Source organism: Benincasa hispida, chromosome 11 (genome assembly GCF_027475165.1).
Source record: "Benincasa hispida cultivar pf3 chromosome 11, pf3_genome.v1.1, whole genome shotgun sequence".
NCBI lineage: Eukaryota > Viridiplantae > Streptophyta > Magnoliopsida > Cucurbitales > Cucurbitaceae > Benincasa > Benincasa hispida.
Window position 1 is genome coordinate 44,032,061 of NC_143488.1, and position 14,394 is coordinate 44,046,454.

Here is a 14,394-nt window from a genome sequence, read left to right on the forward strand (position 1 = left end):
TAGGTCTATAAGGTCTTCATGCTAGCTCATTAAGGATAAAACAAGGGATAATTATTTTTGTAATAATTTGAATTGTTCAAATTATTTAAGGGAATTAAAGGTATTAATTATATTAATATAATTATTATAAAGTATAATGTATGTTGATACATTAAAGTATATAGTTAATCATAAACGTGACTTATAATTAAAATTATATAATATATAAGAGATAAATATTTGAATAAGATTCAAATATTATTAATATGAATAAGATTCATATAAATACTATATGTTAACATTAATGTGAATGAGATTCATATTAAAACTATAGGTTATAAGAGAGAATTGCATTTTAATATTATTAAGATGCATAATATATAGTTAACTAATTAAAGGTTAATTAATTATATTACTATATATTATATTTAATATAATATTAATTTCTGCGCAATACATGGGAGTTATTTACTTACTTTTAACATGGGGGAGTTAAATAATTCCCTCATCCTCTCCTTCATCTTTGTATTGTGAATATAGAAGTAATAGAAGAACACACAAGCGTGAAGTTATTCCAAGGTCTCTCTTAAGAAAATTTTTCTCATATTCTCTATAATATTCTCTCTTCTCCCAAAAACTCTAAGGAGGCCACACATCTCTATCCCTTGCCAGAGAATAACAAGGTTGCTAAGTGGTGGTATCTTATGTTGAAGAAAAGTACCAGTGTTCGGGCAGAGGCATTGTCCGTGGTTTGGAGAGGATTTACGTGAAGAGAAATAGTTCTACAAAGGTAAACATTTCTTTTTCTCTCTAACTCCCCGTAGAAAGCATGCTTATAGGTTTTAATTTAATGTTTATCCTGTCAATTTTTGTTTTTGTTCTTCTCTGCATTTTAATATTTTTCAAATTAATTGTCAATTGCACGACGTTCACATGCTTCCGCGAGGAATTTGATTCTTTCACTGCCATGGTCACTTGAATGCATATAACATTCATTTTTTTCTTTGGTCCTAAGCAGAGTGCTCGAAAATGCAGTAAAAGTCTTAGATTTGTCTCAAATAAATTGTACCCATGTGTACCTAAAAAAGTATCAATACACACTAGGACATACTTCCTAAGCTTTCAGATTGCATGGGGCCCATGAGATCTAGATGGAGAAGTTCTAAAATGCGATTTGAAGCAATATGAAGACTTTGTTTATATGATACATGCGTTTGTTTTCCTGTCTGACAATCACCATATATAGATTAGTTGACAACTCGTAATGGAGGAATACATATTATAGTATTCTTGGCAATGACCTTTTAAATATTCTTCATACTCATATGTCCTAGGCGTTTATGCTACAAACTTGTCTCATCTTGATGAGAGAGATTACACACCTGAGATAAAATCGTTAGGGGACCACAAATAACAATTACATGTCATAACAAGAGAACAAGAGCTCTATCATTGTCTTGGACAATACATTGGTCCTTAGTAAAATTGACATTCAGACCTTGATCACACAGTTGGTCGATGCTGATAAGATTGTGAGACCTTTAACTAACATAACATCACTGAGCGAAGGAAGGTCGGGGTAATTGAGTTTTCACTTCCCATTATTCTTTCTGTAGCACCATTCCCAAAAGCAACTCTACCTGAGCTTACTAATTTTAGCTCCAATATATAACTCTCTCACTAATCATGACTTGAACTTTCACTATCAGAAAACCCGTCTCATTTGGTAGAAGACTTGAAGGAAGTCAAGGTAACATTGCACATATTCTGCGCGCTTTTCACTCTTCACTCTTTTTTAAGCATGGTCTCCCTTTGAGAGTTATTTTTGAAATGGTGAGGAACCTTGGTTGTATCTGTAAATCTGTGAGGTAGCCCATGTAACTAAAAACATAAAGGTTGTCTATGACCCCATTTTCTACAATAATGACATATCCACTTCTGCATGAAAAGATCTGTTGACTTTCCAATTTAGATTACTTGAGGATGTTCTCAGTGAAATATATGAATCTGAGTTTTGTGCTCTAACATACTCTATCTTCTATTTTCCTTTGTATTGAGTCTAATTATCATTCATGTTTCCTCTTTTGGAGAAACGAAGACAGGAGTTGTCACCAACCGTCTTCCCTTTGGTCAATACTTTATTTAAAGTCTCAGTGCTAGATTTCAGCATTCTTTTTTATTTACACGCGAATTCTTTCTTTACCCTAACCTGATTTAGCTCACACTTTAAGTCAGCAATTGAAGACATAAGTCTATAATTGTCTGCCACCAGAGACTCAATCCTTTTTGAACATCAAGTACTTTCAAACCATCTTGCCATTTGTTGAATAAAAACCTGATAAGATGGATCAGAAGACGCAAGGTGCACTTCGCTATTATCACCTCCCACAAAGACATCATACTCAAGGTTCTCATATGATGAGGTGTTGGATTATATGTTACTGATAAGGGCCTTGACATCTTCCTCTGATCATTATTCTCATCAGATAGTGTCAGAACATAGTTTTTACTTTGTTTCATAAAAAAAATGTGGGCACTCGGCTTGAAAATCCCTATAGCCTTCACATTCTCTACACTTAAACGATTTTTCTTTGTGTTGATAGTTAGTAAAATCAGTCTTTTTCATCTTCCTTCTTTACACTCTGAGTCTTAAACTGTTTTGCAGAAAGGGTATCCCCAGATTTAGGATTCTGAGAGCTATAGTTTACTGAGCTCTTCTCAAATCGTTTAAGTACTCGATTGAATTATTTGAAGAGTAAAGATACAAAGTCAGCAAGAAATTCCCTAGTATCTTTGTTCAGTTCATCATGTTCTCATTCAAAGGAGAATTTCAGAGCAATTCCTTTATTCTTCTTCTCAAGTTTATTATCTAAAGACAACTCAAAGGTTAGTAGAGAGCCAAACAATTCGTCAACTTTCGTAGAAGTTAGGTCTTGTGCTTCTATAACAGTTATCTTCATGTCAAATATCTTAGGCAGTGCCTTAAGCACCTTTTTAACTAATTTTTCTTCATAGATTTTCTCCCCCAGTACAAAAGACTCATTAGTAATACCCAACAACCAAACATTGAAGTCAGCAACTGATTGATCATCATGCATTTTTAGATTTTCAAACTTTAAAGTCAACAGTTGCAATCTAGACATTTTGACCTTTGAAGGTCCCTCATGAGCAATAGATAAAATATCTCATGCTTCCTTTGTAGATACACAAGTGTTAACTAAATGGAATTTATTTCGATCACTCCATTAAATATGGCATTCAGTGCACGAGAGTTTCCTAGGAAGTTTCTTCTTCATTTTCTGACCACTAAATTTCAGGTTTCAACATTTTTTTGCCATCAACACCTTTAGTAGTTGGATGAGACCATCTAGTTACAATAACTTTCCAAGTTTTTTTGTCCATTGACTTCAAGAAAGCAGTCATCCTAGCTTTCTAGTAGGAGTATTTTGTTCCTTCTATAATGGGAAGACATGTGGTGGACCACCTTCCTTAATTCTATCCATGATCGACACACATGAGATAAAGGTGACTACTTTGATACCATGTAAAAAATTTTAAGAAGACACGTCAATTAGATCACAAATGTTAAATAGGATGTCCAAGCATTTACTGGGACAACAAAATAATAACAAACAATAAATCAAGGAAGAACACACAGAGATTGGTAACCCAGTTCGGTAATATACCACCAACATCCGGAGGGCAGTGTGCCCAGAAAAGAGAATTTCTTTTCACTAATATTAAAGAGTCGAGCATTTACAATGTAGTATTTATTTGTAAAGTAATGGTGTTTATAGTGACACATGTAGAGTTTAACTCACTAATCACTTAGGCTCCCTCTAAGTGTGTGAATATTAGCAACGAACACTTCGGTTTCCCTTAGTGTATGAAAATTCTTTTCTTTTGATGTTATCTTTCCTCTGTTCGTGAAGACACTTCACTGATATAACTTAGCTCCCCTTAAGGGTGTGAACTCCTTCTCGTGTAATGAAGTCTTAGACTCCCCGTAAGGCAGCGAATCCCTTCTCAAGTATCGAGTCTTAAGCTCCCCTAAGACCATGAAACCTTCAACAAAGATTTCACATGGTTGAATGTAGATCAACGACAACACAGTAGAGTATTGTATTAAATAGACAACATAAAAACACAAGAACTCCACATCAATAAACAGAAGTGACAACCCTAACAATGCAAAGACTTGCAAATAAATAGGCACAACAGATAAAAGAAACAATATCAAACGAGTTCTGTAGAGCATTAAGAAAGGAAAAAAATCCAGAAAAATAACTCTGCAGAATTTTCAAATAAGGAAAAAATAAATTGCAGGAATGACATCTTGTGTGACAACTTCTGTAACAACACCAGATCATCCACGAAACCAACAACTATCAACCTCAAACAGATATATAGCCAATAACAAAACTCTAACAATATGGAACCTTTGTTCCTTCACATATAAGAACAGAACTTTAAATGATGTTCATCGTTAATGGATTATGAATATTTAATTGATGATATAATGAATTTTGGACACAAACAACAATTGATGAGGAGGAAAAGGATGAACAATAAGGTTCAATGGAGGAGGGAAGAAATAGAAAGGAAGAAGAAGAAAAGAAGGAAGGAAAGATATTTATCGTAGCAAACAATGTGGTGAAGTCGATATATTTTCTCATATCCATAATTTACAATCAAGGATTGAATCTCCATTTCATTATACCATTAGTCAAGTAATAGTAAAAACAGCGTAACAAGGTAAAAAAAAAAAAAAAACTTGCGGAGTGAAAGAAAATATTTAAAAAAGTAAATTAATGAATGAAAATCGTGAGGGGGAAAAAAACGGTAGAATCAAACGAAGACAGATACTTACACGCTGTCGTCACGTCCCATGCCAGCTATGACACCGACGCGCTGCCATGAAATTACGTTTTTGTCATTTAAAAATAAAATAATTAAAAAATCCGAATTTTTTTAGTTGAGCCCTTCACGTTGCTCGCCTATAAAAGCCCCTCTCCACGCCGTGCCTAACCTTCTTTCGCCTTCCAATTCGCTCGCTGCCTTTCAGCTTCCGCTTCTCTAAGCTAAGTTTCCTTTTCTCCTTTTCCTCTCTTTTTCTTTTGGTCTTTTTTATCTCTTTCTTTCTTTCTTTCTTTCTTCCTTCTTTCCTTTTCTTCTTCTTGGGTTTCCTTCCCATTTCTCTCTCTTCTCTTCAATTTCGAATCTCTGTCCAATTCTTCCTTCCGCTCCTCGGTTGCCTCTTGATTTGTGGTTGTTCTTTCAATTTGCCCGTTCTTTGATTCATTTCTCCTGCTTCCGTGTTTGCCTCTCTTGTTCTGATTTCAAAATCCGTGTGTTAGCTGCTTCCTTCTAGGGTTTTGTTCATTTCCTCAATGATTTTAGGTTTTCTATGACGTTCTCTTTATTAAGGCGACGTATTCGTATCCTCCACTCCTTTTCGGTTGTGTTTCTCTACTGGTTCTATGTTTTCTCATGAACTAATCGTTTCCTTCGTCGCGGTAGAATTCGATTGATCTCTTCTTACACTAGGCTGAGTTGTAGATCGGAAGATTCGTTTTACTTTTATCAGATTAGAACCTGAAATAACTTTTGACTTGTGATTATTTGGCGGGAATTAATTGAAAGAGAGAATTATATGGCTTCTATCCCAAGACAAACCAGTTCCGGATCTAATGGAGGTTCGCCATCTGCTCTTCCTGATGAGAGGAAGAGGAAGCGGATGCAATCTAACCGAGAATCGGCTCGGAGGTCTCGGATGAGAAAGCAGAAGCAATTGGAGGACCTTGCTGGTGAGGTAAGTCGATTACAAATTGCGAATAATCAGCTTGTGCAGAGCATTGGTGCCAAGGAGCAAGCATTTGTACAAGTCGACAACATGAACAATGTTCTCAGGGCTCAAGCTATGGAACTCACTGATCGTTTGCGGTCCTTAAACTCTGTTCTTCATATTGTGGAGGAGGTTAGCGGGCTTGCTATGGATATCCCTGAAATACCCGATCCTCTCTTGAAGCCGTGGGAGCTCTCTCGGCCAGTTCTGCCCGTTGCTGACATGTTCCTGTGTTAGTCAGTCCCTCTTAGAGGGATTAGAGATGCCACATTTGCGAGTCTTTTTGTCCCTTGGAATCATAGTCGTCTGTGAATTTGTCGCAGGTCTTAGGATTCTGCTCTGTGTGTCTGTGTTTGTGTGTCATGTAATTGTGGTAATGTATCTGCAAATGTGGATTAGTCAAGATAATGTCTAGAACATGGTAATTTATGTGTTTTTGGTTATGGTAATGATATATTAATACTATCTGTATTCCGGGACTTCTATATTTGTGATTTCTCACCGAGTAATTGCTGAACGCAAGAAGTTCTTGTGTATCAATGACATGGAATTTGGTGTTATCTCTCGAGTATTGAATATTGTTGATGCAAAGATCTCTGGGTGTTAGCTCCTTTTGTTTGTTGCTGTTTTAGAATATGGGCTGTTGCATTTTGAACAAAGTCCATTATGTCTGTTACAAATTTGATTTAGATTATCAGGAATTTTGCCGCCTAACCTTTTGAATTGGCTCATTACAGTTGAATAAAAAAAGAAGTCCCGGGGCTGGATTTGATTCATGGCTATCCCAGATGGGAAAGGAATATGCCTCAGATTGTGTACTGGAGAAACCCCAGATGAGTACTGTTGCTTGTACTAATCCATTATGTAATGATAGGGTTGATATATATCTATATTTTTCTGTCTTTGAACTTCTTTGATTTTATCCTCTTGGATTGATTCTTCCTGGAATCTCCTTTCTGATCTTCTTTGGACCTTCTCTTTGGTTGCCCTTGTGTGCTGCAGGGTCTTTTGTAGGTGGAGTTGGTAGGTGGGGAATTTTTTAAAGGGAAAAAGGTAGAAAAATATACAATAAACAGGGTCTCCTTTAAGTGATAGTTTATTTTATTTCACAAAAAGGGAGTGTTTAGATATCATAATCAAGATTATAGATATAAGTCAAAGTAGTCCAAAAACTCAATATGCCCTAATTCTTCTATTGCTTGTCAATGAACAAATTTGACCTGTCTGCCCTTGGTTCCGTGGGCAATTTTAGCTTATCCAATGTGTTAAATAGTCTTATTCCTCTTCTTCAAGAATATGCCGATTCTTTTCTTTATAAACTAAATTTATTCTCTAAAAATAGCCTTCTCGCCACAAATTGCATAGATGTAAAAACCAAAGGTCACGTGTTGTAGCTTAATTTTCTGTGGTCTATCTTTCTTGCTGGCGTAGATTTATTTACTAATGAAAAGACTAGCAACTTCCACTTGTTTCTCGTATTCACCTTTAGTTTTAAACAGTAATCTAATTCACAGCTGTCTGATTCTGTAGCTGTTTTTAAAAACCGTTTTGGAACAAAAATCTAGTATGTTGTTAATTGCTTTTGAAAAGTTGTCCAAGGTTCTTTAGATATTTTTGTAGAAGTTTCCTGTGATGATTATTGAACTTTTTAGTTGATATCATTTCTGTTTTTTATAGTTTGGAATGTAGTCAACCTGAATTGTTGTTCTACTTCACACTATTAATCATTCTACAATTTTAAACTAGTTTTCTCCCTAGAGTTAATGGGGACATTATAGGACCCCTTCCTGTTTCTTTTTCTCAATTTTCAAGAACATTCATGAATGATAACCTTTCCTGTTTTTTGTTCATAAATTTTAGGAAACGTTCTTTAAAATTGGGCTAGATTTGAAAAACTATAAAAAAAAGTAGTTTGTTCCTATATCTTAAATTGGTGTAAATTATTCAACTACACTATTTAAAGTTTACACATTTATCGAATAACTTTATCTTCCCATCTTTTTCTATTTTTCACATTTATTGAAAAAAATTTATCTTCCTTTCTATCACATTTATGGAGTAACTCTATCTTTCTTTCTTAGTATATTTTTTACCATTATTGATAGAACATTATCTTGTAGCTTTGCATCCTAAACATAGACTTCTTAATTTCAATATATTAACTCCATACTTATTTAACTCCGTCTCCTAATAGTTAAGGTTTTGTTTTAACAAAGATTTCATTTCTAGGTTTAGGTTTTTGAAATTTGTGCCCTCTCTCTCAATTTTCTTTCAATGTTGTCTTTTCAAAAGAAATGTTTGAATTTTTCAGCCAAACAAGACCATTTAAAAGTGAATAACAAAATAAAGGAACTAGATATGAGGTATGTTTATAAGCCGAATTTTTAAAAAACAATAAAAAAAAAATGAGACCTTGATTGGTAATTATTTTATCTTTAGTTTTTTATTTTTAAAATTAAATCTATTTTCTCTTCATTTCTTGTAATGAGTTGAATCTTTCTTAAATACAATGGTTGAATAATTAGTTAAATTTTAAAAACAAAAACAACTTTCTAAAGGCTATTTTTTTTAGTTTTCAAATTTTGACTTGGTTTTTTAAACCATTAATAAAAGGTAGATAATAAATGAAGAAATTTGGAGGTGAAAATAGTGTCTATAGATTTAATTTAAAAAAAAAAATAATGATTATCAAATGAGATCTAAATAAGCAAATGGTTATCATAAGGGCTGAGGGTTTTTTTTTTTTTTTGACAATAACTTAGAAAATTATTTTGACTCTTAATATGCAAACCTTCTATATCATATAAATTAGGGATTTTGTTTTATTATAATTATATAAAGGAGGAAGTCAAATTGACTCAAAATAGTTTTGAGAAACAAATACCTCAAGAGTAGGTTAGTACATGACATGAATCCTACTCTCAATATGCAATTGCAAAGCTTCTACATCAAACAAAAAATCATTCCTTGGCCCGTCTTTAGAAAATACAAACAAATTGAAACCTTGAATAGTTCAAATTACTCTATGGTGAATGTTTGAACTCAAAAGCTTCAGAAAATCTTGGAGAGTATAGAATTCCTAAATTTATGTGTAGTAAAAATGAAGTGGGATGGTCTTTATTGATTTTTAGATTCATAAAATTTAATACATAATTGAAATGAATTAAAAATGGAATAATATTTTCCTTGTCTATCTATAGATAAACAAATAATTTATCTTTATAATTCCCTAGGTTCCCACTTTGAAAGGCAATTTACAAGCAAGAAATGGCCAAAATAAGGTAGACGAGAAAAACCTTTTCTCAAAGCTTAATCATAACGTGTGGATAATATCTAAAGCTCTTATCTAAGACGAGTTTATGGCCATATTCATGCAACTTTGTAAAATTAACAACTTTAAAAAGTTATACAACAACATGTCGTCCAATAACTTTAACCCAAATCAATATATAGATGAAATAAAATGCCTAAAATTTGATATCATTTCATTACTCAATTGTCATAGGTGCGACATTCCTCGGTCTCTGGATTGTCTTTGCAATAGTTCTCCAATGGATCCGACTCCTTCTTCCTGTCACGAGCATGGCTCGCCGCTGCGCTCAATTCCTCAACTTCGTCCCATGCTGCAGCGCACTCGCCACTCACAGGGTCGCCTGCACAAGCCTCCTCTGCATTTTTTATACTCTCTTCTACCTTATCTGATATCTTATCCGGAGCAGCGTGAACCGGTGGAACTCTCAATCGTACGGCTCCGAACCGGGTCGATTGCTTCCACGAGCAGCGGAGCGACCCGACATTGAGAGCCTGTACTTTAGGTGTCTTAGCTGCCTTGGGCAAGATCCTTGGACTTGAGAGGTTTACACCATAAATTGTTGCCATATCTATGTGTATGGAAGAAAGTAATGTTAAGTTCAGTTTGTGAGCTTCAAAGAGGATATAAATCATGGGATATGGCTTTAGGAACTATATATAATATATAAATTGGAATGGGAAGTGTGCCATTGACACATATTTCTTATCAAATGATAACCAATGGGTGAAGCCCACGTCATAAGAGTTCTGAAGATATTTCATCAAAGGTCCAAAAATTTGAAAAAAGAAAAAGAGTAGGAAATTGAAACTAAGTTAAAATGGACAAGTCTTGAAAATTTATGGCCATTTGATGGGCAGATGGCAGGAGGATTTTGTCTCATAGAGCATAAAAATATCAAGAGAAATGGCTAATATATCTTGCAGCTGCAATTGTCCTGATTTGCAAAGGGCTTTCATTGGTCACTAGAAGTTAAAAGAGGAATAAGAAAAAAAAATAAATAATAAAAATAGAGGAGAGACACATAAATTAAATATCAAGTTTATTTGGATGTTACAAAATTATCATATAATGTGAAACAAGTAAATTATACAATGGAAAATTTCTCAAGGTTTTGATTAATCAAGTTGAAGTAAGAAAGAGAGATGAGAATTTCTCATTTACAAAATCCAAAGCAATTATTGGGCATAGTTCAAGCTTAGGCTTAACCTAGTTTAGGCAAAGGAGAAAACTATAGAGCATGGCACTTTATATAAACTACTACTAATTATTGAACACAAGTTCGAAATATGTTTCATTATTTGTTTTTTTATATATTCTAGCTTTCTCCAATATTCGGGCGAGAGAGTTTGGGAAAATTTTGATCATAACAAATATTTATTTAGTGATGATTTTAGTATTTTAAAGTGTTCGTATATCGAGATTGACATGATGATTTCAACATAATTTGATTACTCAAATCAAAGTTCAAATGAAGCAGATAAGATCGAAACAAGTTTAACAGAAAAATACTCGTGATGGTAAATTTAGTGATATGACGCCTTAATCATCAAATTGGAATAATTAGAAAGCGTCACTTGAAATTATGAAGAAATGTCAAAACAAGAAAGGGGGATAAAAAGAAAGAAAAAAAATAGGATAATAAGAGAAAAGATTAGTGTCGTCCAGTCTTTCGTTACCCGATCTTTCATTCAATAATTAAAAAAAAAAAAAAAACTAACACAATCGAATAAAATGAAACAAAATGAGACTAAAATGGTTACAAATACAACATAATAATCCAAACTACAAGGACAAAAGTGCAATTTTCCTATTAATAAAATTATTTCCCACCCCCAATTCTAGAAGTAGAAGATTGGGTTTTTCTACACGGCAATTTAATATTACATTTTGTTTCAAAGTCTACCTAATTAAACTAGCAAGAGTTTCATTTATTTATTTTATTCCACACAAAACATGTGCAAGAATAAAACAATATCAAACGAGATATATGAAAAATCTTAAACCTTAGTTTATTGCAAGGATAATGAGCTACACCTAATCGTATATATTCCCTTTTCTTATACAATAAAATATATATTTTTAAAAAAAATTATTTATCCCGTGTCAAAATTTTATTAGACAATCTTTTGAGATGCAGCAAGATAAGTGTCACCAAGAGAGCATCCAAGTTCTTTTCTTATGAAAATATACTATTGGAGTTAACTGTCCGATCAAACTATTAAGGAATAAGGACTCCCATGTATATGTTTCTCCATTTTTTTTCATGACTTGATATCGAAGCTCACCCGATCATACCTGTGCCAAGGCCTGTATTAAGACGTTTTCATATTAAACTCACTTGAATGTTCAAATGGTAAGACCAAAGGTAGATCATTGTTATTGTGCCATGAAAAATCCACTGCCTTAAAAGTAATATACGGCACTACTTTGATGCTAAATCATTGTAAATCGATTGCTCTTTCTTAAATAACCAATTGACCAAAAAACTTTCGTGGATAAAGGCAAATTTAATTATATATCACTAACACTCTCCCTAATTTGTGAACTTGAAATATAAAGAAAAGCTAAACAAGCACAAATCGATATTAAATAGGGAGAAAATAACATTGCACGAGTTTGAGCATAGGATATCATGAACCAATCTGCTATGATACCATTTAAAATTATCGATTGACCTAAATTTAAACATTTAGATTAATTGATGATTTAAGACTCCTCAACATTAACTTCACCCTATTTTGACGTGCAGTCGTCGGAGAATGGTTGAAGTGAAAAGGAAAATTGCTGAGAAATTGAAGTTTAAATTCAGAGAGGAAAAGAAAGAAGCCTATTCTGTATTGTGTATTTTTCAAAATGGTATAGCACTGTATATACGGAAGAAGGAAATTAGAATGGTTTTAGATTGAAATTAATTTTAGATACACATAATCAGTTTTAAAACGGTAATAAAATGTTTCTGTCACATTAATAAAACAATAACCTTTAACTTATTGCTCTCCCTGTCCAACAACCAATAGCAATGAAAATGTACACATATCGAGAAAGTTTCTACCTCCACCACGATAATAATTTAAAAATTCTTACACAAGTCTTTATTCAATAAATCAAAATCTTTCAATGTAGAACAATGTACTATTTTTTTGACATGTCTTTTGCTTTTTGTTTTTCGTAATAGACCAAAAGCTCAAGTCATTCCCCACACAAATATGTAACCTCTTATTAGATATTATTGAGAAATGAAAATTAGTTAAAAAGCAGATGATTTGGTTGAGTTAGTGAATTTTTTGGAAAACTAGGCTTTGCTCTTATTAATAAACGGTTCAAAATTCAAAACTAACAAATTTTAGATTAAAAAACAAGGGCATTGATGCAACGGGTTGAGATATTTAGGTCAAATTCATGGACAAACAAGAAAAATTTATCCCTAATTGAGATAAACTCTCCAAAACACAAGTTCTATATTAAAATAGATGATCAAAAGCTTCTAATTACCATCCTAAAAGTGGCGATATATAGTCTTACATAAAAATAAGATAATTAACTAATTAATTCTAAAATACTAATTAATCAATACTTAATCTATAGTAACAACTAATCTAAATATTAACTAAAACATACCAATTGTGTTCTAATTATTCTTCTATAAAAAAAAAAATATTAATTCTTCTTACCTCCTAAAAAAATAAATGCAAACAATTAGGAGCATATTTATTATGGATGAATAGATAATAAGTTCAACAAAACTGGAAAAAAAGAAAGAAATTTACCACACCGATCATCAGGGAAAAACTCGAGGAATTCTAACACTAAATCAATAGATAATTATACCAAAGTCTATTAAATGGAAGTGAATATCTAGATAATTTCGAATTAGAGTGTATATGTGGTTGGAACCACACTGATATGAATTCTTTTGCAGGTCGGCTCGAACACACTCACAAAGATGTGAAGTGACCTGTGAGGATTTATGCATCAATAAAATGAAATTTTTTAGCTTTACTTAATATATTAAATAAATGCATAGAATATTGGTTATGTAAATTATCGGTTTAGTACTTTGACTTTTGAATTTATCTTCATTTAGGGTTTGTTTGATATGTTTCTGTTTCCAGTTTTATGTTTTCCGTTCCTTGTTTCTTGTTTCTTGTTTCCCGTTTCTTCTTTTTTTAGAACAAGAAACAGGAATATGTTTGATAATTATTCATGTTTCCTGTTTCTTGAAAAAAAAAAGAAATAAGAACAAAATCTTGTTTGATAACTATTTCTTGCTTTTCGTTTCTTTTATTTTTTTCCTTATAATTTTTTTTCATATTTTATAGTTCAAATAAATATAATTTAATTATATAAAATAAAAATATATAGTATGCATTAAAATATAAAAAAAATAATTATCAAATATTTAAACTATTGAATACACGTAAGTCCCGATGTAAAATTAATATAAATAATACAATTGTTTCTATCATTCTTATGTTGCTAAAATTTTATTTACAATATTATTTCTCACTCAAGTCATTTGTTTTAAATTTTAAATAATGAAGACTCAAATCTAACTCAATTATACTATTGTAAATGTGTTGAGGTTGTAAAAATATTGAAATGAACCTAAATGAATATTTTAGTAAACAAAATTTATATTATTGTAAAATTATAATTGGTTTCGTATGTAATAAAAAAAATAAATAAATATGCATATTGAAAAATTCAAAATTCAAAATTAATATATATATATATATACATATTGAAAAGGAAAATTATTTTAAATGAAAAATTGTTGAAAATATTTACAAATAATAGAAAAATATCACAGTCTATTTGCAATAGACAGTAAAATTTTGTTATAGTTCATTTTCCTATATTTGAAAATAACCCTATTGAAAATTTGAAATTTGAAAATCAAAAAAATATATAAATCTAAATATTTGAAAATTCAAAATTCAAAATTAAATTAACATATAGATATAAAAAAGGACAATAAATATAAATAAAAGAAAGAAATATAAAAAATATAGGGAGAAAATAAATATATATAAAAAAAGAAGAAAATAAATATAAATAAAAGGAAGAAATAATTATGAAAGAAATATTAAGAGAAAAGGGAAATATAAAAGAGAGAAAGAAGAAAATAAATACAAATAAAAGAAATAAATAATTCTGAAATAAATATAAAAAAATAGAGAAAAAAGAAATATAAAAGAAAGAATGAAAAATAAAATAAAATAAGTTTCAAATGAGATTTGATCTTAAGACGATGAAT

General features: G+C 31.6%; 2 protein-coding genes across 2 annotated transcripts; one reads left to right on the forward strand and one right to left on the reverse strand.

Annotated features, from left to right (window-relative positions):
- Positions 1-3,667: 3,667 nt before the first annotated feature.
- On the forward strand, positions 3,668-9,762 carry BZIP53 (basic region/leucine zipper motif 53). The gene has a single exon (XM_039049091.2). It carries the CDS (start codon positions 5,633-5,635, stop codon positions 6,059-6,061), a length of 429 nt encoding a protein of 142 aa, XP_038905019.1. The 5' UTR covers positions 3,668-5,632; the 3' UTR covers positions 6,062-9,762.
- LOC120089931 (calvin cycle protein CP12-1, chloroplastic-like) lies at positions 9,181-9,769 on the reverse strand. The gene has a single exon (XM_039047375.2). The coding sequence runs from the start codon at positions 9,767-9,769 to the stop codon at positions 9,317-9,319; it is 453 nt and encodes a 150-aa protein (XP_038903303.1). The 3' UTR covers positions 9,181-9,316.
- Between the last annotated feature and the right edge of the window lie 4,625 nt (positions 9,770-14,394).